The 27921-nt window shown below is 44.6% G+C and overlaps 1 protein-coding gene across 2 annotated transcripts; it reads right to left on the bottom strand.

Moving 5' to 3' along the window:
- Positions 1-1739: 1739 nt before the first annotated feature.
- Positions 1740-26065, bottom strand: itprid1 (ITPR interacting domain containing 1). Of its 2 annotated transcripts, none has more exons than XM_035413910.1 (18): positions 25899-26065; positions 23124-23398; positions 22175-22223; positions 21070-21107; positions 19734-19787; positions 15769-15820; positions 14649-14726; positions 13118-13320; positions 10911-11398; positions 10420-10480; positions 9157-9269; positions 5842-8140; positions 5164-5615; positions 4391-4518; positions 3890-4001; positions 2732-3076; positions 2513-2589; positions 1740-2025 (listed from the first exon to the last, which is right to left on the bottom strand). In XM_035413910.1, exons 2-17 carry the CDS (start codon positions 23248-23250, stop codon positions 2542-2544), a joined length of 4647 nt encoding a protein of 1548 aa, XP_035269801.1. In that variant the 5' UTR covers positions 23251-23398; positions 25899-26065; the 3' UTR covers positions 1740-2025; positions 2513-2541. The 2 variants fall into 2 exon arrangements, with proteins under 2 accessions (XP_035269801.1, XP_035269800.1); XM_035413909.1 differs by lacking the exon at positions 25899-26065 and adding an exon at positions 25492-25869.
- Positions 26066-27921: the final 1856 nt, after the last annotated feature.

The raw sequence follows: 27921 nt of genomic DNA, 5'->3' as shown, positions 1-27921 counted from the left end.
TCCTCCTAAACTGTATCAAAATACACAAAAATAATAAAAGCATATTTTCCGTAAATTTTCAATAATTATAAATAACTTCAATTCCCTATCAAAGGAAGAAAATTGAGTGACCATCCTAACATATACAGGAGATATATATATTATATTTTTTTTTTTACATGTGTTGATTTAACATTAGCCTTCTTTTTTTTTGTTACTGTGTTGTTTTTGCTTTGAGAATATTCACTGTCATTATTAGTTTACTGTACATATGAATGTATATGATTTCAGATGCTTTGGAAATAATTACATATGCATTTACTGCCAATAAAGCAACTTGAATTTGAATTTGAGAAAGCGAAAGAGAGAGAGAGCGAGGGGGAGGGGGGTACAGAGAGAGAGAGATATGGGGGGAGGGGGTATAACAGGCTACAGATGCTTCAGATGGCCTCATATAAGGGTACATCCCTAGCCAAAAACCAAAAAAGGGCAAAGCTTTCTTACCTAACCTAGTGTGATGGTGTTTGTCCGTACTGAGTGTTTTTTTTCTGTATGCTTTGGTTGTACTAAGTGTCTTTACCGTGCGCTTTGTACTTAATGTGAAAATCTTTGTCATGCAAACAAAGTGGATTTGAATGAAGCAGAATTAATGTAGAGCAAGATAGAAACCGAGAGAGAGAGCAAGGGAGAGAGAGAGGTATACCTATTGGCAGTATTATTTTTTTCATAATTATCGCAATTATTTCAATGTCCATCTTGCATTTGGCTGTAAGCGTGCGTATTCGTGTTGTGTGTCTGACCCTTTCCTCTCAATGACGTTCCAAACCGTTGATTTTGTTAAGCCTAAGGTCTGCCTTATGTCTCTGGTAGTTCTCTCTTATTTCCCAGCCTCTTCATGGCTTCTTTTAATTTCATTTGGCGCAACTCTGGGTTCTCATGTTCACAAACGGCAGTAACAGACTTAGAAGGCAATCAAACTAGAATAAACTCCCTTTTACTTGCACTACAGAAGCACCTGACTAATCGGAAGCACCCGTGATGCCATGCGACCCAAACATTATGGTGCCCTGAAATGGGGGGACTGTTTATGAAAGGTTCTGTGATTTCTACACGGCAAATGAAAGCTGAAAATGTTCCCTTTAACCACATGTGAATTGTTTTATTATAAATCTAGAATTGTGGGTGTACAGAGCCAAAAAAAAAAGTCTTTGTCCCAAACATTATGGAGCTCAAGGTATATATCTCTTCCTGTGCTGACACAAGGCTTGCTTGGATGCAGCACCTCTTGAGTTTGCTCGTGACGAAAAGGGACCATCCGCCTTTGTTTCGGCTTTAAGAGGGCCCTGAATCGACACCCCCCCCCCCCCCCATCCCCTCTTCCCGCATTTATTTCCATAATTAACACACCGGCGATTACGCAGAGAGCCAGCCATTTCCTTTAAAGGTAAAAAAGCCCACGGCTCAGAATCGACAGCTTCTCTCCATCATTTGTCCATTCGGTTGTTTTGAAATTTCCTTTCATGCTTTTAAATACGCTCAAACGAACACTGACTCAATACAAAAAATTCAACGTAAAGAATTGTGACTTCTAAATCATTCTAAAGCTTAAGCTAGAGGTGCAAATAGGTTATTAAAATGTCATTCTCCTTTCATTAGACTCATACAGGACTTTATTACTTTAAGAAATAGCCTGCATTGCCAGAGAATTTAGTGAAAAAGCAGACAATAACACATAAAATAAAAAAAAGATTTGTAGGCTGTAATGTTTATATGACTTTTATTTACACTTAGTGTTCACACACTCACTATAACTCAAACAGTGCTAATCCCCATGAACCGACTGGTATTTAAATGCTTCTCTAGCATTGAGAAACAAAATCTGTAATGTATCACAAGCCACTCAATTTCAATAAGTCATAACAAAAATAGTATGTATAAGTATTTCTTCAAGCCAGGTGAAAAAATATATATGTATAAAAACATTCCAAAAAATTACAAATCTTGAGTTAGAACTCATCTTCCTTGACAAACTGCATCTTCGATGGCCTGGCACAAACAGAAAAAAAAAAAACATTTTAAATTTCATATTTCACGTTTTATATCCTGCTCATCTGAAGAAAATTTTTTTTAAAAGATCATTTAAATGCCATTTTACTTCCTATGCTCCCATTTTTATGTATTTCCCCCGGCTGAGCTACGCAGTTGCTCTGCAGTCCCCCCAGCTGAGCTGCGCAGTCCCTCTGCAGCCCCCCAGCTGAGCTGCGCAGTCCCTCTGCAGTCCCCCAGCTGCACTGTGCAGTCGCTCTGCAGTCCCCCAGCTGAGCTGCGCAGTCCCTCTGCAGTCAAGTTGGCCACCATTCACGGTTACCATGGGTACGATAGCGATTCAGTACCAGACTGTTTAACTACACTGAAACTCCTGGTGTACGCAGAATGAGATAATCAACAGGTGACATTTCACACTTCTAAAAGTGCACCCTGTCGGAATTCAACTGATTTTAAAATGACACATTCAACTGATTTTAAAACTCACCGCAGTTGCTCTTTCCTGGATCTTCCTGTTCACTCCAAACAGTCGCTGTGGACCGAGTGCCGTAACGAATCCTTGAGCTGAAAGGAAACAGAGACAGAAGAACACGGAAAAATCCTCAGAACGTGAAAATATAATTCTGTGCGACGATAAACATTTTAATGTTTTGGTTTTTTTTTTTTACACGCCACATTCAGGGTAGCGGTCCAGAGTCTGACTCACGCTTTGAAAGAAACCCGCGAAGGCCAGTACGTCCTGTTTGTTGGGCGGGTTCCGCCGGGTGGCGGTCGTGGCGTGCGCCGGTGTGAGGGCACCCTCTGGTGGCAGGGAGGGGCACTGCGTCCCCGGCAGCAGATCCGCGGATAGGGAGGAGCCGCTCACCAGCAGGTCCGGAAGCAGGCAGCACTGAGTGGCCACGCACCTGCCACTCAAATACCCGGGCACAGCGGAGACTGGGCCGGGGGGCGTGGCCTGCCGGTCGTGGGCGGGGCCCCAGTGGGGGGCCTCGGAGGGGAGCCTCAGCTGCATGCAGAGCTGGGACTGCTCATCGAGGAGCCTCTGCATCTTCTGCAAGAACCAGTCCGGAAAACGGGGGGGGAAAGGGAGAGTCAGGTTTAGTTTTCGCCTTTTTTCGAACGCTGATCGTTTCACTCTAGAACGGCACCTTAACAGGATGTACCTCCAGCTGCTACAGCTGCGTAAGGCCATGACAGTAAAACAGCTTAAAACTGCTTACAACTGACGTTGAGAAAGAGAGAGAAAGAGGGTGTGTGGGAGAGCGAGAGAGAGAGACTTTTTCGAAGTCCCATTATTTGGGTCAAAATGATCAGAGATCTCAAAGACTCACAGAGCCCAGAAAAAACTAAGACTGTAAAAAAGCTAGAAACAAAGATAAAAAACAACCACTCTCAAGGTAAAACCACCCAGAAACAGAGCAGGACAGAGAGAGAGTGGGAGGAAGAGGAGTGGGAAAGAGAGGGAGAGAGAACCTCAAAGAAAACTCACAAAGCCCAAACAAAAACAAAGACGGCAGAGCTAAGAGCAGACACAAAAAACAAAATCCCACAAAATGAGACACCTGTGAACAGAATTGAAAAAAAAGAGAGTGAGACAGGGGGCAGAAAGGGTGAGGGGGCTGTTTATATGAGACAGAGAAAAAGAGAGAGGGAGAGAGAGAGAGAAGGGAGAGTTTATACGAAAGAGAGAGAAAAAGAAAGGGGGAGTGTTTATATGGGAGAGAGATAGAGAGAGGAGAGAGCAAGAGAGGAGAGAACAAAAGAGAAAGAGGGACAGAGGGAGAGGGAGTGAGAAAGAAAGAGAGGGAGAAAGAGAGAGAGAGAGAGGGATCTGTAAGTCCTGGCTCGGCTGGTGAACGGGTACCGCTGTGATGCCCGCGTCGCAGTGCTGGGCCAGCTCAGTGAGCTGCGTCTCCAGGAGCTCCGCCTCCCTCTTCACCTCCGCTCGCAGCGCCCGGACGGACGCCGCGTCCTCCCTGCGGAAGGAGCCGGAATCAGCGGAATCTCCCTGCTTTCTGGCCACGCGTGTCAAATCCAGACCTACAGGTGATTACACACCTGGGCGCGGAGGACCTTTCTAAAGGTTCTGCGCTCATTCCGTACGTGATCATCACACCGCACTCTGTCTGCGATACTCTTTTAAAAATAATTTTATGTGTGATTTATTAATATTCGCCTTTTGCATGTGTGTGTATATTTGTGTATTTATTACCAACCCTTGGGCAAATCTCCATGGGTAAGGAGTATTTTTTTAAACATTTTTTTTTTGTACAGTTATTTATGCAGTGGACTAGCTTTGTTGGGCTGTGTGGGGAGAATGTGGGAGAAATTGGGGGCAGGATTTTGGAGGAGACACGCCCTGTACCTGTCCAGGTCGGAGAAGTCGCTGTACACCTGTGCCTCCTGCTCCTGCAGCTGCTCCTCCACGTCCTCCAGAACACCGCGGAACCTCCGCATACATCGCACCATCCCCTCCAGCTCGTCCAATGAGAACTGCCCAGGGGCGGGGCATGGGGAAGAAGAAAAGCAGGGATCAGATGTGTGTGTGTGTGTGTGTGTGTGTGTGCGTGAGTGTGTGTGTATAGTGTGTCTGTGTGTGTGTGTGTGTGTGTGTGCGTGAGTGTGAGTATAGTGTGTGTGTGTCTGTGTGTGTGTGTGTGCGTGAGTGTGAGTATAGTGTGTGTGTGTGTGTGCGTGTGTGGTTGAGTGTGAGTATAGTGTGTGTGTGTGTGTGTCTGTGTGTGTGTGTGTGCGTGAGTGTGTGAGTATAGTGTGTGTGTGTGTGTCTGTGTGTGTGTGTGCGTGAGTGTGAGTATAGTGTGTGTGTGTGTGTCTGTGTGTGTGTGTGTGCGTGTGTGCGTGAGTGTGAGTATAGTGTGTGTGTGTGTGTCTGTGTGTGTGTGTGTGTGTGTGTGTGCGTGAGTGTGAGTATAGTGTGTGTGTGTGCGTGTGTGGTTGAGTGTGAGTATAGTGTGTGTGTGTGTGTGTGTGTGTGTGTGTGTGAGTGTGTGAGTATAGTGTGTGTGTGTCTGTGTGTGTGAGTGTGTGAGTATAGTGTGTGTGTGTGTGTCTGTGTGTGTGAGTGTGTGAGTATAGTGTGTGTGTGTGTGTCTGTGTGTGTATAAGAGACAGACTCACAGTAAAAGGAGAGGAGCGGGCTGCTGATTGGTGGAGCAGCGGCAGTCCAGCGCTGGTGTGTTCTCTTGTGGGACAGTGTGTGTGCCAGGAGCAGCAGGAGCAGCGGTGGTCACACACGCAGCAGCACCGCGTCCCAGCGATCATCCCCGCCTCCCAGCGCCCCACCTCTTCCTCCCCCTCCCCCTCCTCCTCCTCCCAAGTCCGTCCCGTGTCCAGGGACGCTGACCTCTTCCGCGGCTTCCCCTGGCTCAGCTTCCTGCCCTGTCCACGCGATGACGCTGCTGCTGCGGCCGCCATGGCATCGGCCATCTCCCGTCGGAGGTTCGGCGCGGGCGCCGGGCACCTCCGGCGGGTCGTCTGGGAGATGGAGGGCAGGGAGGAGCGCATCTGCACCGAGACTGACTTGGAGGATCCAAAACTGGCCCAATCCGGCCTGAAGGACTCCGCACCAACTGTGTAACAATAATCATAAAGAAGTTCCTTGTATCACATTCTTGCTGCGAAGAAGAAGAAGAAGAAGAAGAAGAAGAAGAAGAAGAAGAAGAAGAAGAAGAAGAAGAAGAAGAAGAAGAAGAAGAAGAAGAAGAAGAAGAAGAAGAAGAAGAAGAAGAAGAAGAAGAAGAAGAAGAAGAAGAAGAAGAAGAAGAAGAAGAAGAAAACTCAGGGGCTGCTGCTTACCATCGGTTTCACTTTCTTCCCGGTGTGGGAAGGCTGCATCTGTAGACTCCTCCAGCCAGCCCTGTGCCCACTCAGATCCTCCTCTCCGAGCCACAATGCCCCCTTGTGGCTGGAGGCTGTTCTTACTTTTGGAACAGAGCAAGGATTCTTCCTCTTCTGGGCTGGCTGATTCCTTCACTCTGCTTCCCGTTTTAATTTCTCCAAAGCTGGCCCTGGGAGCACCAGGGTCCTCGCCATCGTCACGCGTTTGGCTTGGGACAGGCCCAGTTTTCATTTGCACCACAGGATTTTGGGAAATCTCCACTTCCTCGCTGTCTGTGGTCTCATCAGTCTCCAGACCTGCTGTCTGTGGTGAGTCTGCTGCCCCCTGGCTGGAGTTTTCCTTTAGCAAGCTCCGACTGTCCGATACAAAGGGGATTCCTGAGTCTTCTTTTAGAGATATTCCAGACTCTGTTCTATAGGGGAGATCCAACTTTTTCTTCTCTAACCCCTCACTGTCCATATTGCAGGGGAGGTCTGACACTTCATTCACACAAATCCAATTCTCTGTATTGTAAGGGATATCAGAACTTTCTTTTACAGTGATAGAGCTATCCATGCTGTAGGGGATATCAACATTTTCTTTTACAGTGATATGGCTATCCATGCCATCGGGGATATCAGCACTGTTGTTTACAATGATCATGCTGTACTTATAGGGAATATCAGCACAGTCTATCAGAGCAATTGGGCTGTCTGTGCTATAGGGGACATCAGCATATGCATTTACAGTGATTGAGGTGTTCATGATATAGGGGATATCAGCACATTTGTTTATGGTGATAAGACTGTAGTTAGAGGGTATATCAGCCCTTTCTTTTACAGTGATGGAGCTGCCAGTATTATTGGGGACATCACAGCTGTATTCTACAGTTTTATGGATATCCTTGCTATAGGAGATATCAACATTTCCTTTTACAATGGTCTGACTATCTGTGATAAAGGGGATACCAGCACTTTCTTTTACAGTGAGCTGGCTATCCATTCTGTAGGGCACATTAGCACTTTCTTTTACAGTTGTGGGGCTATCCATGCTGTAGGGGATATCAACAATTTCCTTTACAGTTTTTGGGCTATCCATGCTGTAGGGGATATCAGTGCTTTCTTTTACAGTGAGCTGGCTATCCATGCTGTAGGGGATATCAGCAATTTCCTTTACAGTTTTTGGGCTATCCATGCTGTAGGGGATATCAGTGCTTTCTTTTACAGTGGTCGGGTTATCCATTTTGTAGGGGATATCAGTGCTTTCTTTTACAGTGGTCAGGCTATCCATTCTGTTGGGGATATCAGCCATTTCTTTTACAGTTGTCGGGCTATCCATTCTGTAGGGGATATCAGTGCTTTCTTTTACAGTGGTCGGGTTATCCATTCTGTTGGGGATATCAGCCATTTCTTTTACACTCTTCGGGCTATCCATTCTGTAGGGGATATCAGTACTTTCTTTTATAGTTGTCGGGCTATCCATTCTGTTGGGGATATCAGCCATTTCTTTTACAGTTGTCGGGCTATCCATTCTGTAGGGGATATCAGTGCTTTCTTTTACAGTGGTTGGGCTATCCATTCTGTTGGGGATATCAGCCATTTCTTTTACAGTTGATGGGCTATCCATTCTGTAGGGGATATCAGTGCTTTCTTTTACAGTGGTCGGGCTATCCATTCTGTAGGGGATATCAGCACTTTCTTTTACAGTTGATGGGCTATCCATTCTGTAGGGCACATCAGCACTTTCTTTTACACTCTTCGGGCTATCCATTCTGTAAGGGATATCAGTACTTTCTTTTACATTTGTCGGGCTATCCATTCCGTTGGAGATATCAGCCATTTCTTTTACACTTGTCCGGCTATCCATTCTGTAGGGGATATCAGTGCTTTCTTTTACAGTGGTTGGGCTATCCATGCTGAAGGGGATATCAGTACTTTCTTTTATAGTTGTCGGGCTATCCATTTTGTAGGGGATATCAGTGCTTTCTTTTACAGTTGTCAGGCTATCCATTCCGTAGGGGATATCAGTGCTTTCTTTTACAGTGGTTGGGCTATCCATTCTGTTGGGGATATCAGCCATTTCTTTTACACTTGTCGGGCTATCCATTTTGTAGTGGATATCAGTACTTTCTTTTACAGTGGTTGGGCTATCCATTCTGTTGGGGATATCAGTCATTTCTTTTACACTTGTCGGGCTGTCCATTCTGTAGGGGATATCAGTGCTTTCTTTCACAGTGATCTGGCTATCTGTGCTGTCTCCTGAAAGGTTGTGTAAAGCCTAAAAAAAAAAAAGAAACACAGTATTATTTGCACTGAAACACCCAGGCTTATGCATCTCAAAAGATCTCCTAAACATCAGCTTTAGATCTGGCTACAACTGCTTCAGCATAAACTACCCTCGAGAGATGTCCCCCCCTGGGGTTCAACAGAAAAGCTCCAGTTTAGCACATGGGTCTGAACCGAAACAACACATATTTTCAGCCAAATTTTGGTGAAGAAAACAAACTAATCCTTACATTTAATTGTGACCCAAAGGCAAGAGCAAATGTCAGTTGACAACAAATCCCTATCTATTCATTGAGGAATTCACATTCCACGTATTTCAATCACTAAGCACAAGGAGAAGAAATTCTGAGGTTTCATTTGACTAAGTTGAGTGTGTGAAAGTGTGGTTTATTTTATTGTGGAAATTCTAGACAGTGACATAAATTATGTAAATGATAGCATTAGTGGTGCATTCAAATGGATGACGCAGTTAGAGGCTTAATATTTTCTTAATGTGAGGGTACAAGTGCAATATAGAACAGGTGATATTACATCAGGTGAGTCATAGGACAGATGATGTCACATCAGCTCAGGTACAGGTGAGTCATAAAACAGGTGATGTCAGAACTGTATGTTACACTCTACCCTCATCAGCTCAGATACAGGTGAGTCACAGGACAAGTAATGTCACATCAGCTGAGGTACAGGTGAGTCACAGGACAGGTGATGTCAGAACTGTGTGTTACACTCTACCTTCATCAGCTCAGGTACAGATGAGTCACAGCACATGTGATGTCACATCAGCTCAGGTACATGTGAGTCATAGGACAGGTGATGTCACATCAGCTCAGGTACATGTGAGTCATAGGACAGGTGATGTCACATCAGCTCAGGTACATGTGAGTCACAGGACAGGTGATGTCACATCAGCTCAGGTACATGTGAGTCACAGGACAGGTGATGTCACATCAGCTCAGGTACATGCGAGTCATAGAACATGTGATGTCAGAACTGTGTGTTACACTATACCTTCAACAGCTCAGGCACAGGGGAGGCCTGCTGGGAGAGACAGGGGATGAAAGGCTCTTCCAGAAAGCCGCTGCTGTCTGATTGACAGCTGCTCGTCCTCAGGAACCGGGCCTCTACGGGAAAGAAGCAGGATACATATGTATAAGTTTCCATATCTATTATTTTTTAACATCAATATTTTTTTTTAAAGGCAAGACCCAGTACTGGTTTAAAGACAATAACAGGACATTTAGCCTTCCTTCACCCACCATCTTTCCTACAGGCTAGACAGCATCCAGCAGCGTGTGAAAACTGGCCTGACACTCCCCTAGGGCCTGTGCCTCTCCAAACAACCCTGGGAAGCTTTAACATACACGTGAACATCTCTTCGTGAACAGAAACGGTGACTTTAACATTCATCTATGGTAACCGATGGAAGGAGCAACAGAAAAATTATCCAGGTTGGCAAGTAAAGAATGCAGGAATACAGGAGATCTGTGAGTAACTGCCATGGGACGTAACATATAAAACGGCTAATTGGCTGGTCGGTCTGAGCAGGATGCGCTGCTTTACGACCACCAGAAGAGGGCGCTGTGTTGCAAGAAGTTAAACACGGTGCGAGGAAACCGAATGAACACCGTCTCAGCCCATCCGGACACAATCCAGCGCTGGTTCCCTGCACTTCCCCCAAAGCTGTACAACATCCCATCGCCTGTTCTTTAATGTTCACCTGTTATTCTAACGAGCAACCGCAGGTTTTGAAGGTCCCCGGATTGGGTCGCTAGTCCACGGAGCGAAGCCGCTCTCTGGCACTAGGCAACGAGGGCCGTAACTGTTTCAGCTTTTCATTCCGGCTTAAATACTTAAGTAGCCTGAACGTTCAATTAGCCATCTCGCATTTTATCTACATTTCCTGATAAGCGCATGAACAACAGCCAAAGACCATTATACGAGTGAACCAGTGTTGGTGTGTACAGCCAATGAGCTCATTTAGCCAGAGTAACCGGTTGAAACAAAAACCTGCACATACACTGGTCCTCCAGGACCGGTATTGCCCAACCTTGCACTAAAAGCACATTTAACCGTTTGAAGAGTAGGTTTTTGAAGAGATGTTTTTTAAATTTTTGTTCTAAGTCAATGTTCTAGAACTCCATCCGCTTCCAGTTACCAGCGCTGATTGTGACATCAGCATTAGAATGCTCAGTTAAGAACGCTCTAAGCACATGTTTCTGATCTCACACCTTAAAGGATTAATAAAGAGCGCAGCAAAGTGCAGTCTCTTACCGGCAGACTCTCCGAGCTCCGCAGCGCTCCGAACTGCACTGCCCTCATCGAAGCTGTGGATCTGCAGCAGTCACATTAAAACAAAAAGCGCATTTAAATTTTATCTCCCCCTGCCCCCACTATCTTTTATAGCGTCTTTGCATGCCATAATTCATTTGCATACTTCAGTGAGGCAATTTACACAGTCAGGGCAATACTTTTTCCATCTTGGTTTAAATGTTTTTTTTTATATATTATATATATTTTTTTTTTTACTTTGAGGAAATGGCCACTGTGAATCAATATGAAACAATGTAACAACAGGTACAAGCGCAAGCATATCAGCTGCTGTTCACACCACAGAATACAGCTAGAATGTCCGATGGTGTAAATGGCTCGGCTGATGAAATAACGAAGAGCAGAAGTTGCTCTGAAATCCTGAAACAGATCAGGCCGTTCCTGAAAGAGATAAATATCAGGCTTTAAAGGGGGGCGGCTGTCCCAGTGCTCACCTCCTCTATTTCGAAGGATTCTGGGCTCTTCATGTCTCCAGGGCTTTTCCTCCGAAGAGGGGACCTGGGGGCAATGCAAGGGGGGTCCCGCCTCAGTTGGGGCCTGGGGCTCTCCCCCGGGAGGGGCGGGGGTCCCGCGGCGGGGGGGTCACAGGCGTCCTGGCTGGCGTTGGGGCTCTGCTCCTCCACCAGAGGGGTCAGGCCAGCGTTTTCGGGGGGCCCCGGCCGGCTGTGCTTGAGGGCGGGGCGTCTGTCAGACAGGTCCGGCTCCTGATTGGCCGACGGGTCGGCGGGCGGGGATTGCTGGCCCTGGTTCATGCTCAGGGTCTTTTTGGAGGCCCGGCGGAAGAGCATGCCCAGTCTCCGCCGCCGCTCCCGGGACGCGGGCGAGAGTTTGACCGCGGGGGCGGGCGTAGGGGGCGTGGCCGGGACCAGGGCGGAGAACGCCGAGGTCACCTGCTGCAGCACCTCCAGCTGCCTGAAGCGACCTGAGAGAGAGCGGGGGGAGAGAGGGAGGGGGGGGAGAGAGAGAGGGGGAGAGGGGGGTAAAACAGAGATGGGGGGAGAGGGAGGGAGAGAGAAAGGGGGAGAGAAATATAGAGAGAGAGGGAGAGAGAGAGAGAGACTATTTTGTAATCAGAAAACATGGCATCACAGTTCCTGTTAACTCAGTGAAGTATATTAATTACTTATTCCAAGAAGGTTTTCCTCTTCAAGGGAACTGGATGACGTAATTGGAAACAAAGACTGGTCCAATCACAACCAGCCCCTCACAAAACCCAACAGAAAATGAGGACAGTGACCAACTGTCATGGTTTATGATGTCATACAGCGGTCCAACGGGTGGGTCATGAGACAGAAGAATGCTCGGGAATGAAATATCTGCCAGTGTCAGAGAGAAAGATGTTTCCGGAACTAGGAGCGATTAGCACAGGGCAGCTTACAGTACGGCCTTATCAGTCGGTCTCAAGCATCCTCCTGTCACACTGCCTCACTGTTTTTCCACATCAGGTCCCACTTGCACAGCTTCACTATGAGGGGATACGCTTCTACACAGAATTGTAGGGCATTCACAACAGCACACACAGCTGTGCGGTGCAGACTTGCACAAGCTGAACGCGATCACCCAGTAACTGTGTACGTGTGTGTGCGTGTATATGTATTTAAGGATGTATATACAATGTATGTACGTATATATGCATTGTAAGAATCCCCTCAGATACAACAAACAGCGGAAGTATCCGAGTGGTGGAGGAAGGTGTGTGGTGTAAGCTGGTGCCACTGGAATGGGATTCTTTTAATGTTGTCTCGGTTATCTGACCCCAAAATGGCGTTTTAACCTTTCCTCTGTGCTAACGGCTGTGCATAGAAGGAGTCCGCAAGTGGCCCGCCAGCAGCGTGGCGCTATACGGATCGCTATCTAGCGTAGCGGACGCGGACGTGCCTCTGGCGTGCGTAGCCTGCAGAGATACAGTTGTGTATCTTGCTGCGGCACTAGTGTACAGTCGAGTGACTGCGGGGTGCTGATATCCTGAATTCTACGTGTACGTTAGGACCTTAAACCTGCTACGTGGGCAGAGGTAACAGTCAACAAAGGAACGCCAGGTTAAAGTGAATGCAGTTTATTTTACAGAATGTGCAATGGCGGTAATAAACAGATGCATAAAGTGTGCGTAGTGAGATGACTATTCGCGAATGGTGCATAGGAGGCTGTACTGATGACTCTCCCCGAACTATTGTACCATTCCCCTTATATATATTCAAAGAACAAAGCAAAGCACCAAGTCATCAAATAAAGACACAAAGATAACAAAAACAGTACATCGCTGATCCTGCTTGTGCTATCTCTGCAAGCATGCTACACTGGGCTAACCTTTGTATCTGGCTGGGCGCTGACCCATTGGCATCAAGATCTTTAGTCAGCGCCCCACCACCAAAGACACCGACTTGTTCCCCATGTCGCCAGCTTCCCAACAATACAAAACATGAATACACTGTATTATGGAGAACCTAACTTTTACATAATACTGTTCCAGTAGGACACTTTGCAACCGAGCACCGTCTCCTTATCAGACCCTGCTGCTGACCCCCCTGTCAGCACAGTACACCGAGTCCGTTTCCCTTTGGGGCTCCGTAAACCACCGTACAGTATGCATGCATGAACACACGGCTGCCTGTAAGAGCATAGAGAGCTTAAAGCCATTTACTGCTGACGTCGGGGTTCTCCAGATCCAAGCGGTTCTTATGGGCCTCCAGGAACACCTGGATGTTGATCCCCTGGGCCCTGGACTGGTGGTTGATGAACCGCGCTGGGATCCGGGCCGAGATGTCGGGCTCCTCGCTGCCGAAGCCCAGCTCCAGGAGCAGCTCCTCGGGGTCATCGTGCCACAGGTTCAGTACGTCCATTACACTGTAACACATTACAGAGAGTTATAGAACATCTATCACACTGTAACACATTACAGGGAGTTATAGAACATCTATCACACTGCAGCACATTACAGGGAGTTATAGAACATCTATCACACTGTAACACATTACAGGGAGTTACAGAACATCTATCACACTGTAACACATTACAGGGAATTACAGAACATCTATCACACTGTAACACATTACAGGGAATTATAGAACATCTATCACACTGTAACACATTACAGGGAGTTATAGAACATCTATCACACTGCAACACATTACAGGGAGTTATAGAACATCTATCACACTGCAACACATTACAGGGAATTATAGAACATCTATCACACTGCAACACATTACAGGGAGTTACAGAACATCTATCACACTGTAACACATTACAGGGAGTTATAGAACATCTATCACACTGCAACACATTACAGGGAATTATAGAACATCTATCACACTGTAACACATTACAGGGAATTATAGAACATCTATCACACTGTAACACATTACAGGGAGTTATAGAACATCTATCACACTGTAACACATTACAGGGAATTATAGAACATCTATCACACTGTAACACATTACAGGGAGTTATAGAACATCTATCACACTGCAACACATTACAGGGAATTACAGAACGTATATCATACTGTAATACATTACAGAGCATTACATTGCATTACGTTACACAGCATTACATAACATCTATCACACTGCAACACATTAAACTGCATTACATTGCACAGCATTACAGAACATCTATCACACTGTAACACATTACAATGCACAACGTTACAGAACATCTATCACACTCCAACACATTACAGAGCATTACATTGCATTGTACAGCATCACTGTTATCCATCACACATCTATCACATCCATCACAGTTTATCATGTTACAGAGCATTACATTACACTACAGGGAATTACAAAACATCTATCACATTTAACATGTTACATCCATCATACCGTAACACATTATAGAGCATTACATCACGTCCCTCACTCTGTAACATGTTAAAGAGCATTACGCTACACTGTGCAGTGTTTGCATTTCATTGCAGAAATATTCTGATAGATTTTCTGTGTCATGTAATCACGTTCCATAGAATCATCTTCATTATTCAGTGTTTATAGATGGACGAAGACGACAAATATGGGTTGAAGGACAAGCTGATGAAGAAGTTCCGATCAGCGTGGATAAATCTTCACATATAAAAATACCTCACGGATAACCCTTCTGTTTATGGTTTCCATACTCTGACCTCTTATGGTGATAGAGGTCAGAGTTAAAAGGGAAAGGGGTCATACCTCAGAGCTGCAGACTGTGCCGAAACAGCAGATGTCAGACTGTTCCAGCGAGTCAGGGGGGGTACCGCCTGCGGACTCCTGGTTAGGGACAAAAAACAGGCATCAGGGGGCATCAAACAGACATCAGGGGGAATCAAACAAATGTCAGGGGGCATCAAACAATGACATTTTAGGGTAGAACTGGGTCAAATGATTGTTGTAAATAATGTAACCCCTCAGCTAACAGTGGGCAACCTCAACACAAAAACGGCTGTTTCTGTAAAATGGTAAAACGTGTAGGCATGTAAACACCATGCAATACAAGCTGATTGTCTGTACGTTTGTCTCATTTTCAGCCTTTGACCTCAAATCCGCATACCTTAAGTATATAGCAAAAATAACTAATTTCACTCTACCATTCCTATACTTTTAGAGGGCACTGTTAAAAAAAAAAAAGTTACTTTGCATTTATTGCACAGACTTATAAGACTTGCAAGTTGTTCACTTATCCCTTTTATTTAAAATGAACCTAAACAAGAAACTAGGCGGGAGGCCACATACGTTCTCAAAGTCGTGTGTACAACAGCATTTACTCACACTCATGTGCTGAATAAATACATAATTAAATTTTACTTTATTTTTTTTCTCGAGCAGCGTGTTAAGGGACACCTCCTCACCCACAGCCCTAATCTCACTCATTTGCTTTCATAACTTATATCTGTGATGTAGATTATGGTCTGTCTGTGAAGGAGCAGCAGGCAGGGCTGTCACACAGGTGAGTGTGTTTTACATTTGCAAGGTAAATACGAGCTGCTGGCGACGGATGTGACAGTGTCCGTGCACCCCGGGCTTCGGCTGACTCATCTGACAGTACCAGCAGGTCTATCAATTTCAGACTGACTCGCTTCTTTCCAAACATAATTTTAAAAATTCATGCCCTCCATTTCCGAGCAAATACTGCCTTACACACAGTGACTTACTATGTCAATAATCTTTATTCTTTTCTATCACGCTGAGTTTTTCAATGTTTACATCTTCAATGATCAAATGTATAATGTACAACTGGAAAGAATTATAAGTAAATTTGACCGGCGGAAAACAGTTAGCAGAACCGTTAGAACAAACAAGAAAGTAGTCTTACCGCGGGACCTCTTCAGCAGTCTTGAGCTCTGGGTTTCTACCATATAAAGAGGCTGTTGGAGAGAAAAGGACAGAATGACCTGGAATTCAAAGTGATGGAGGTTATTTGTTGCCTTTTTTTTGGGGGGGGGGGGGGAGGGGGGAGGGTTTTTTTTTAACCCCCTGATATTTACGGTTTTGTTCTGAGGGGGGCGGCGAAACGGCGGAGTTTCCGCGCTTAACGCGGCAGGTCAGCGCGACGCCCCGGTTCTCCGTGTCTGACGCGCAGCTTTTATGCTTCTCCAGCGCTTTCCCTCCTCCATCGCCGCTTCGGAAGCAATCGAGCCAGGACTTTGCTCATCTTTTTATTTATTTTTTTTATTTTTTTCGCAGTTCGGCTGAGAGCACCTTCGCCTCCCCCCTGCCCGCAGGCAGCTGTCCTCCCCTCTGCACCCTCAGGGAGGATCGTCTCCATTTGGGGGAGAGGCTGCTCCTCAGGGAGCCAAGGGTCCACCCCCCCCCACCCCCCCCCCCCCCCCCCCCCCCCCGCCCCACCCACTATCGCATTCCTGTACAGGACACTCAATTCCCTCCACATACGGTAGGCCCTGATCCACACACACAGAGACACACAAAAGAGAGGTAGAGACAAAGAGAGACTAGTGGAGGCAGACAGAGGGAGAGAGGTAGAGAGAGAGAGCGAGAGAGAGGGAGAGAGAGAGAGGAAGAGGGAGAGGGAGAGAGAGGGAGAGAGGTATAGAGAGAGAGAGAGAGAGAGAGAGGGAGAGGGAGAGAGAGGGAGAGAGGTATATAGAGAGAGAGAGGAAGAGGGAGAGGGAGAGGGAGAGAGAGAGAGAGGTAGAGAGAGAGGGAGAGGGAGAGAGGTATAGAGAGAGGGAGAGGGAGAGGTATAGAGAGAGAGAGAGAGGGAGAGAGGAAGAGGGAGAGGGAGAGAGGAAGAGAGAGAGAGAGAGAGAGAGGAAGAGGGAGAGAGGAAGAGAGAGAGTTGATGGTGTCAACTGCACACCCCTCCCAGCGGGACAGCTGTTGGTATGAGGGAGAACTGAACATGATCATCCGAACATCCTGGCCTAGCAGTGGGTTAGTGACTGGCTGTTCACTACACAGCTTTCTGGTCATGACTGGTTTCTCCAAATGTAGCGTCCATCAGTGACGGGATTAGCTGCACTAAGTGCAGTATGCTTACTGAGTCCTAGTGGCTGTATCCTGGCTGTGGCTGGCCATTCCCTGTCACGCATCCTCAGTAAATTATTAGCTTTGCTCAGTTCAGTGTCATAAATGTGACTGTCTGTTCCCAATGTGCTTCATTGTTAGTGTGACTGGTTGTTCCCAGTCCAGTATCCTTAGTGTGTATGGCTGTTTTCAGAATATCCTATGATTAGCTGTTCCCAAAGCTGTACCTCTTATGTGAATAACTGATACTATGGCTGTATCTTCAGTGATGTGACTGACTGTTCCTGGTTCAGAATTCCTAGGGTGTTGGCTGTTTCTGGTTCAATAGTCCCAGAGAAGTGATTGGTTATTTCTAGTTCAAAATTCGCTGGGATGGGACTGGCTGTTCCTGGTGCAGTATTCTCAGGAATGTGATTGGCTGTTTCTGGTTCACTATTCTCAGGGATGTGACTGGCTGTTCTTGGTTCAGTATTCTCAGGAACGTGATTGGCTGTTTCTGGTTCACTATTCTCAGGGAAGTGACTGGCTGCTCCTGGTTCAGTATTCTCAGTGATGTGACTGGCTGTTTCTGGTTCACTATTCTCAGTGATGTGACTGGCTGTTTCTGGTCCAGAATTCTGAGGGATGTGACAAGCTGTTCCTGGTGTAGTATTCTCAGTGATGAGACTGGCTGTTTCTGGTTCAGGGTTCCCTGGAATGTGACTGGTTGTTTCTGGTTCAGGGTTCCCTGGAATGTGACTGGCTGCTTCTAGTTCAGGGTTCTCTGGAATGTGACTGGCTGTTTCTGGTTCAGGGTTCCCTGGAATGTGACTGGCTGTTTCTGGTTCAGTGTTCTCAGCGATGTGACTGGCTGTTTCTGGTTCAGGGTTCCCTGGAATGTGACTGGCTGTTTCTGGTTCAGTGTTCTCAGCGATGTGACTGGCTGTTTCTGGTGTAGTCGTCTTGGCAATGTGACCGGCTGTTTTGGGAGCGGAGCGAGGCGTGCCAAATGTCCTTGGGCACACTGCCTAAGACACCCTCCTGTTTACTCTCTCCTGTACTCCCTGTCCTCCCTCTCCCTCCCTCCCTCTCTCCTTCTTCTCTCCTCTACTTCTTTTTAAGGCCAGCAATCAGTTCAGTGGTTGTTTTCTGTGTACATAAGAGTGTGCATGCACATGCACACACATACCTACACTGACAATCACACACACAAATACATTCACCCACACACAAACTGCATACAAACAACAAAGACACATAAATATGCACAAATGCACTCACACAGATACATACACACACACGTGTGCACACACACACACACGCACAAACACACAGACACATACACACACACAGATATACAGACAGGTACACACACACAGACACACACAGAGGCATATAGACACACACACACACATACATACACACAGACGCACACACACATACACAGAGGCATTCACAGACATGCACACACACACACACACACACACACAGGCTGCAGATTTTGCTAAAGCAGGTGACAGAAGCAAGGCCTGGAATCTATCACGCGCCCACAGCCTTATTTATACAATGCAGAGAGAAACAGGGGGAGAGAGAGAGAGAGGGGGGAGAGAGAGGGAGAGAGAGAGAGAGAGAGGGAGAGAGACAGAGAGAGAGGGGGGAGAGAGAGAGAGAGAGAGAGAGGGAGAGAGACAGAGAGAGGGGGGGGAGAGATAGAGAGAGAGAGGGGGAGAGAGGGAGAGAAATGGAGGGCACGTGGCTCTGTTTTCTGTACCAGATGCCTCCGTGTTATCCATGACTCTGCCGACAAACTATGCACGTATATGCCCGTTGCCCTAACCCAACACTCCACTCTTCACACCGTCACCAGTCAATGTATTCTGCCCCGTGTCTGTCAGGGGTGATGACCAGGAGCCAGGAGCTTTCTTTGACCGCCTTTTGACCGCCTGTACTGCCCATTGCCCCCCTCCCCGCTGGCACTTTGGGGGCTGGGGGCTGTGCTTTGAGACACTGCTCTTTTCGCAAAAAGGAAACTGAACTGAACTGAACATTTAGTTCTGCCACTGGCTGCTCCATCCTCTCTGTCATGTCCTCTGTGCTAATGTGACCTCAAATGAGTTCCAACACACCCATCGGGGGGAAGCCATCTTTTTCAGCCAACCGAGGAACTAAACAGAACTTAAATGAGAGAACCTGAACCTGCACATAGAACATTACGCCCATTTATGACCTCACAGTTTAATGGTCAATTCATTCACTGCATTGATCGAACGTGACTGGGGATCACAAAGACATTGCAAGACCAAAAACCAGGGGTCGACAACTGGTGACATTTTGATCCACAGCGTTCTACCTTCCCTTAAACAAACCAGCAGAAACCTTGGACAGAGCCCGACACACCTCTCTCATTCAAAACCAGGAACACTCAACCCTGGCCTGAAAGGCCAGTAGTGCCGCTGGTCTTCTTTCATACCTGATGGCTAATTGATTTATTAATGTCACTGATTGGCTAGAGATTCCACTCACCTGGTGTTCCAGGTGTAAGTCAGTCCCTGATTAGAGGGGAGGAATGAAAACCAGCAGCATTACTGGCCTCGAGCTCCCGCTTCCTACCCAACCACTAGCCCTGTTTGTTAGCTGTAGCATTTCACTTTTGGCTTCCATTTCAAATCTCAGCAATGCTTCATCTCACAAAACTGATTTAGTCAGTTTTGTCAGAACAGGTTTCCACATGACCAGGCACATTGATTTGTTTTTTTTTTTTTTTCATTAATTGTTAAAACAACAACATACAAACATTACAATGATGGCATTTACCTTCTACGCCAAGCACTAAGTCATCCTCCCCGCTGGCCTGTCTCTTCAGTGGCTCTGATGGTGTTTGAAAGAAACAAAGATCCACACAGATTTAAATAAATAAATAAATAAATAAATAAATAAATAAATAAATAAATAAATAAAAACCTTTTAAAGCCTTGGAAGTTGCATGTTCAATTTGGCCGCACACTGAAGCACGATCATACTTTCAGTTCGCAACGACACAGGGACCATGGGCTACACTCAAACCATATTTATCTGACCTGCGATATACCACAACACTTACTTAACCTCACGTGACTATGCGGGACGCTTACCTTGTGTCAGCGTAGCAGTGGTAATCGAACCATTACACAATAGCGGCCACGCGTCTTTGTCAAAAACGAAATAGAATAAGTGATTATGAAAATAAAGATGTTCCGAGCCGGTTTCTCAAGCCCATCGCATTGCTTGCCCGTGTTGTTGTCGCCAGGGTCCGTCGCAGGCCTGGTTTGCATGGCATTTGAATGCACCGACCTTGCATATAGTAGTACCATCCCAGCGCCAAGACTGACGGAAGGGTGAGGGTGCGCTACACGCGCCGTCACCAAGGGAACGTGTGAAACCGGCGCTCTGCGATGCTGGTGGAAAAGTGGGAAGCGCGAGTTCTCAGCACGTCGGAAATACCTCACCGTCTCGCAAAAATCACGCAAGCGGTGGCGTCTGCCGATTCAAGAAATCATGTGGCAAAGCCACGCAAAAGCCCTGTATGTAAACTGCATCACTGCGTTAAATCGGCACTACGGTAGCCGGTGATTTCTTCTACTTCTTCACCGAGCGGTGATGAATAATTTATGAATCATCGTCTGTTGCGTTTAGTGCGTCTCTTTACGCTTCGTTTCGTTTCGATGTACACTGTTTCCATGAGGCGTTCTGAATAAGTCTGATAATATTATACATTCACCTGCACACTTCATACATTGTTACATGGATTCATTATTTTTGATCCAAAATCCAACCACGCTGCCAGTACTGAACTGAAGCCGTATCTTTTCCATCACACGTTTAATATTATTAGTCTTTGATAAACATAAGTACATTTTTATCAGACGTTATTATTAATGACTTCAGTAAAGTGTAGCCTCTTCTCTAAAAATTGTTACTTAAAGAACAGATACAGATAAATTGACAGGAAAATAAATATGTTGATAAAGATGATGATGGTGGTGATGATGATGATGACAGGTAAGAGGAAAAAGATGTTGAAGCAGCAGAAAAAGGCCACATGACAGCATGTAATAATCCTGATAGAACTGATGATTGTATTAATGAGAGAGATGAGGATAATAGATCTTACCTGAAGCATCCAGGTCAGGGTCTGATTTCACCTGCTCCCTGCAAGGAAACAGCCAATCCCATCAAAGGAGTAGAGATGGAAAAAAAAACAAAAAAACAATACCACCGAGAACCAGAAGGGGGCGACCACAGATGCAGCCCTCTGTGACCCCTTTGATCTCCCTTTCTCAAGTTTTAAAACTCTTTAAATGTTTACATTTTGAGTCCACTTCATTATGTATTAGATCTTCAGAAAACCAAAATAATTTTTATATGTGCATATATATTTTAAATGTGTTTCAATATTTCCATAATTCAGTATATTGTCAGAGTATTCTTTTTTTGATAAAGGACTGACATTTTGTCACAGGAAATTAATGTGATGCTTATGAATGATTAGTACTGAGATTAGGGATAGGGTTATGAATATGGAAAAATGTAGGATTGTGACAAGATTGCGGCTATATTTGGGAGCTAGGGAAAGGGTTATTGCAACGAGTGGTCATCTATTTTGGATGTTCCCAATTTTTAACTGTTGGCACCTAACATGATAGCCTTATATATTCAGAATGTTTTCATCAATCTTTAGGGTTAGAGACTCTATATGTGTTAGATTTAAGGCAAGAATAGGGTAATGTTTTTGGGTCGGGAAGTGTTTCGGGAAGGGGGAAAACTTTGATTCGCGACTCAAATTTTTTCCGCTGCCGTTACGTAACACTAAAGCCTTATGTATTTTGATATTTTTTCAGTGAAACACAGTCTTAATATTAAATTACATATATCAGATTTTTCTTTTTATTTTCTTGAATCAAGGATATTTATGTTGTTTTGTTTTCATTCGTCTACGAAGAAAAATCATGTTAGCCTTATGTATTTGGATGGTAACAGCATTACTAATTGGATTAAAATGGATTCGAAATTATCTGCGGGACAGATAGGAAGTGACAAGTTTGTCATGTGGTGCAACCTAGCAATGGAAAATTACACATTAGAAGAGTACAAGAATAACATTTATATTAAAAAAAGGCCTGAATGGAGTTGTAGCCTTTGGCTCTTATTTAAAAAGCACAATAAAGCTACAAAAAATATCCCCTTTGCCGTTCAGGAACCAAAAGAGTCATACTTACTGACAGCTGGACATGAGCCACTGCTGCACACTGTCTTGTTTATAGTTTCCTGTTCAAGAGGAAAAGGACCGTCAGATCTGCGCACCAATAAAGGCTCTTATCTGTCCCATCAGGCCCTGCTGCTAACGAGAGTCTCTGGAAGATTCTGCACAGCCAGACGTCTCACGTTACATTAGATCCGATGGAGTGGATGTTCCTCAGACGGGGGCAGAATGTGTTCTCCATGCAGTCCATTTGTACCCACACAAGCCTTACGGGCTGAATTAACAATGACCATTGCGGGAACATTTTAAACTAAACAAAAACTAAATGTCAAACAGCACAAGGCACAAACGGTGTGTTTAGACGGTTACATATATAACACACAAAAATGTACAGATTTTACTGGGTGATTTTCAAAAGCCTAAGAGTGCGTCAGTGTGGCACTACAGTTAAGCAGTCTGACTCACATGAGGAGTAAACTAGCAACTTCCACGCCTAGGATTTGAACTTGCAGCCCCCCTTGGCCCCACCAACGTGTAGTGCTGACCCTGCACCACTCCATCCTAGCAATACACACACAAACGCAGGCTTGCACGCACGCACACCAACACACACAGACCATCACACACATACACACACGCACAGACACAGACGCACAGACACATACACAGACACACCCACACTCACTCACACATAAACACACTCACTCACACACACACACACACACACACACACACAGACACTCTCATACGCACCTACTCACACACAAGTGCACACACACAGACACTCACTCATACACACAAGCACACACACACATAGACACTCACTCACACACAAATGCAGACACACACACACTCACAAACACGTACACTCACACACACACACACACACACACACACACACACAAACATACAGACGCGTAACCTCCCGTATCAGTGCCTGCCGTCGCTACGGTCCTTAGCCTTACCGGCCCTGCCATCAGCACTCAGCCTGGGCGTCGGCTGCTCGTCCACCCGACTCCATTTTGCTTTCGAAGCCACCAGCGATGCTCTTTTATCAGCCTTGCTGTTCTTGTGGGCCACCTTGGCCAGCATCACTGCACCTTCCCTCAACGCATCCACCTTCCCAGGGGGCGAGGGACTCTACGGCCAATCACACTGCAACCTCCTGGCAACCAAACAGGACTCCTCTCTGTTTCTCCCGGCAACCAAAACCGCACTCCTCTGTCAGGATCGTTCAGCCCTGAGAAAATCCAAGAGAGGACAGAAGATGCGTCACATTCTGGAGAGAGAGAGCGTGTCTCGTCCCAGAGTCAGGCGAACGGTATCACTTCCTGTGTTCTCCAGAGGTCAGAGGCTGGTTTCCTGTGCCAGGCCATATCTGTCTGCCCCAGCTAGAGCTAGAAAGGAAGCATAATTTGGGAGTGCGCTCCGTGAACTTAATGTCAGGCCAGCTAACATAGAAATAAAATAGTACGCCTAACATTTGAGAAGTAAAAAACCTTTTTAAAATTCTAATTCTAAATCTTTTTCCAGCTTATTATTGCATGCTTATGTGGCTTTGATGTTTCAGTGTAATACTAGCAACTTATTGTGAGCAATCTCAAAGAGCTTCAATGACACATACAGTTTAAATTGGTTTTTTTTTTAACAATATTAATTAAATGATGAAATATTTTAATTATACCAATGTTACAGGCTTAAGAGTAAATTTAAGTCCTAGAACGTTGAAGATCATTGTCTTCCCAAAAAAAAAAAAAAACACACACACACATTTAAAAAACGTATCGGTTCCCAGAAGTTGACCCGCTAAGATGTCAGTTTGACAGTTCTAAACAATTTTGCGCGTTACGTAACAGATTGGCCGTTCGTTTCTGTCCGTCTATGGAAGCCGGTACGACACAGGACTTTAAACAGAGACACGGTACCAGAGAGATCGCCGCAGACCGTAGCAAGTTTGAGTGCCAGCAGCCGTGGTTCCATTAGCGGACCATGTTATCATTAATCATCTGTTCGGATATATGTATTTTAATCTTTGTTTCTAGGACACACTCTTGTTAACATTTCTTTTTTCAGACAGACTCGCCAGTTCGCCAGAGAGAGAGAGAGAGAGAGGGAGAGAGAGAGAGATGGACAACACATGGCTCTGCTCTTTGTACCAGATGCCTCCACTCCCATCCATTGCTCTCCCGATCTCCCGACAAACTATGCACTTGCGAGCCTGTTGCTTTAACCCAGCGGTGCCCAGTCACGCGCCATTGAGGGCCCCGAGAATGCAGGTTTTCATACCAACTTTGACTTCTACGTCCCCATTCATTTACATGATTGTTTTTGGTATTACTTTACAACAGTCTTAATGAACTATAAATCCATGTCAAACAACTATATCGGCAAATAACAGGAAAGCACCAAAAATTAATAAGTATATAACAAAAATATGTATATATTATTATTATTATTATTATTATTATTATTATTATTATTATTATAACCATGTCACGCACATTCAATGAGCAAACACAATGCCAATATCCAGGCTTGTACTACAAAAAACGAACGAATTAATCTTGATTAATTTACATCACCAGACCGCTCTGGTGCTCTAACACTCTGACCGCCGTCACCATAACCACGCGCGCAAGCCACCGTTGTTAGAAAGCGCCTCGGGCAACATACCGCATTAATGCAGATTGTCTCCGTTAAAGCACTGCATAAGTTTCACTGTTCAGCATTGCACATTGCATTGTGGGAAATGGATCAAGAAGCAGAAGCGCTGCTGCACTTTTAAAGATGTTTTATTATTGTCGTTGTTGTTTCATTTCTTTATTTATTTTACAGTTATTCACTTTTACTGCACTTTGTGTTTGTATTGAGTTTGAGAAGCTTCGTTGTTTGTAATCTGCAGGCTGTTTGCATCAATGTCTTTGCCTTTTATTTTAATGTGTTTTAATTGTCTGAAACCAATTGCCTTGCATTGAATTTATTGCTATAGTGATCTGCAATGTCCGAAGATTACTTGTTCATTTAGCAAATCTGTCATGGAAGTTTTGGGAAACACACACACACACACACACACACACACACACATTTAAGTCATAAAATAAGTCACCATTATGCATTGGGTTGGTTAGGGACAGATAATGTACCCTTAAAGTAGGAGACTATACAGGTCACATTCAGGCTGAAGAAAAAGAAAAAAAAAAGTCTGGTATAAAAGGCTGATAATGTATTCAACATCGAACAGTAGGCTACTTACATCTGCAGTGAGCATTTTTTAAACAACTTCTAGAATTACAAAACACAAAAAAAGGTTGGTGACGTCGCAGAAACGCTTACCTGAGTCTAGGCAGATCGCTGGTCACTTCGTACAACCGAAACACAAATCGCTCACATCAGCCTACTGATAAATTCGTTCAGGCGAATTAATATCCGAATAAATCCCCTCGCGCATTCCAACTTGGGCGCGCGCAGTGCTGCTTGCCGGTTCTATGCAACCTTTTCGTACAGCCAGCAGCTAGCAGATCACGGGCTACTTTCTTTTCCTTGTCTTTTCTGGTCGCCTTTTATATTAGTCTAAATAAGGAACAATGCTAGCTGATTTGGTTTCACGTATACCGGACAGCAAAATATGCAAATATTCCGTCTAAGCCCGGCTTCCTTGAACAGCTGTCCGTTTGCTCAGCTCATGATAAAATCCCATATTCGACACGGCAATAAAAAAGAAATTGAATAAGCCTACGTACCTTGAACATAAAGGTGATACGCGTTACATAATATGTGTGTTTGGTGGACAGGAAGTGAGCTGCGCTCAAAATAAGCCATTGATATATCGTTCATGTGCCTAACTAATTCATACGCCTAATTTTAAATAGTTTGATTTTAACGAGAACTAAAATTAGTCACATCGTGTGGGTAAATATGCTACAGAGCAGTAACTGAAAGCGGCACACGCGCACATTTTGTTATTTTTCACTTTATTTATTTATTTTTTTCATGTTAGGGTTTGTCTGGGGTTTCATTCATATAGCCTTACTGTTCGTGCGTTAAATTATATGCTGTGAAACTGAGTCACCATTAGATGTCACTGAAGCGCCGAGTTGAACCACGTCTTATTTTCAGCAAATGAAAGATAACTTCAAGAAATTAAGTTGTTTTTTTAAGCGACTGAATGGCTAAAAAATAAAATAATATGTTTGAATAAAATAATATGAGAGATATTTGCAGAGCATACATCTTTAAACCGAACCCTGGTAAATTGTTTTTTTTTCAGGCGCATTCCCTGAAAGTTCGTGGATAAGACAATTCCGTGACATCGCTTATATAAACCCGAGAAATGCGATTTAGAAAACGTCATGTCATAACTGTCAGAAGGTGCGACAGATATTATATTTAAAGAAACCCGTTCTGGGTGTTCTCATCTTGGAAGCAGCGAGTGAGAAATGGCTGCGTTTTTTTCACACAGTGAAAAAACATGGCAGAGAAAGTGAAATATTTTAACCCAAATAATTAACTTTCGTGCGTGCATGTGTGTGTGTGTTAGGAAGAGTTTAAAATTCATCTTATAGATACCATTAATGCATTACTGACCGTGTGCCAAGCAATGTTTAAAGCACAGAAGTGTTGCAAGCAAGCACACACACACACACACACACACAGCGAGCTATTGAATAAAACTGTCGTATCAAATATAAGGAACACCTGTTCGTTCTCTGTGCTGGAAACTCCAGGTCCCTGTTCATATTTTTACCCAATCATAATTAAGCTCTATACTTCAATCCCAATGGGAAAATTCCACTCTGATGGGAATATAGAAAGCAAACCTTTAATTTCTCCTTATGTTTTTACTTTTGTTTGGAGTGGGGGTGGGGGTGGAGGAAATATTTTTTTTAAATGTATAATTTAAAAGGAAAAAAGTGGACCTCTTGAAAACAACAATAACAATCATAATCATAATTATAACTGTAATCATAGCAGCAATCATGACTGCACCTAGATGAGTCATATGCTATCTTAAGTTCTGTTCTGTCAAGGGTTGCATAATAACAATTATGATGATGATGATGATGATGATGGTTATTATTATTATGATTATTATTATTATTATTATTATTATTATTATTATTATTATTAAGCTTGTCTTTGAGCTCGACCAAAAATACAAGACATTGTATCTGAAACATGGCAGATGTTTGTTTTTAGTGGACAGAAGGTGTATTTTACAATTTTTCTCAAACAATTTGAACGTTTGGTGAATTTATGCAAATGGATGATTTTAAAATTTTCTTTCATCTGAAGAGTAAATCATAAATGCTAGACACCCATCTGTAAGGTTTTCCTTGGGGCATGTCTTTGTTTATACAGCAATGTAGTTTAAATTACTTATATATTTTTACATGAGTTCCTCCATATGGCAATAAAATATTTTTAAATTGTGGAAACTTGTAAACAGTTAATTGTTTAATGAAACACATTTAGCATGTGAAAATGGCTTCAGCACTTGATTTACAGAAAGGTGCAATAATCCCAACATGCTGTCCATGACCAGTGAACTCAACACACTCTTCATCATCAGTGAACTCAACACACTCTTCGTCATCAGTGAACTCAACACACTCTTCATCATCAGTGAACTCAACACACTTTTCATCATCAGTGAACTCAACACACTCTCCATGACCAGGGAACTGAACACACTGTCCATGACCAGTGAACTCAACATGCTGACCATGACCACTGAACTCAACACGCTGACCATGACCGGGGAAC

Source organism: Anguilla anguilla, chromosome 4, assembly GCF_013347855.1.
Source record: "Anguilla anguilla isolate fAngAng1 chromosome 4, fAngAng1.pri, whole genome shotgun sequence".
In the NCBI taxonomy this organism is placed as follows: domain Eukaryota; kingdom Metazoa; phylum Chordata; class Actinopteri; order Anguilliformes; family Anguillidae; genus Anguilla; species Anguilla anguilla.
This window is presented reverse-complemented; position numbering and strand designations above follow the sequence as displayed.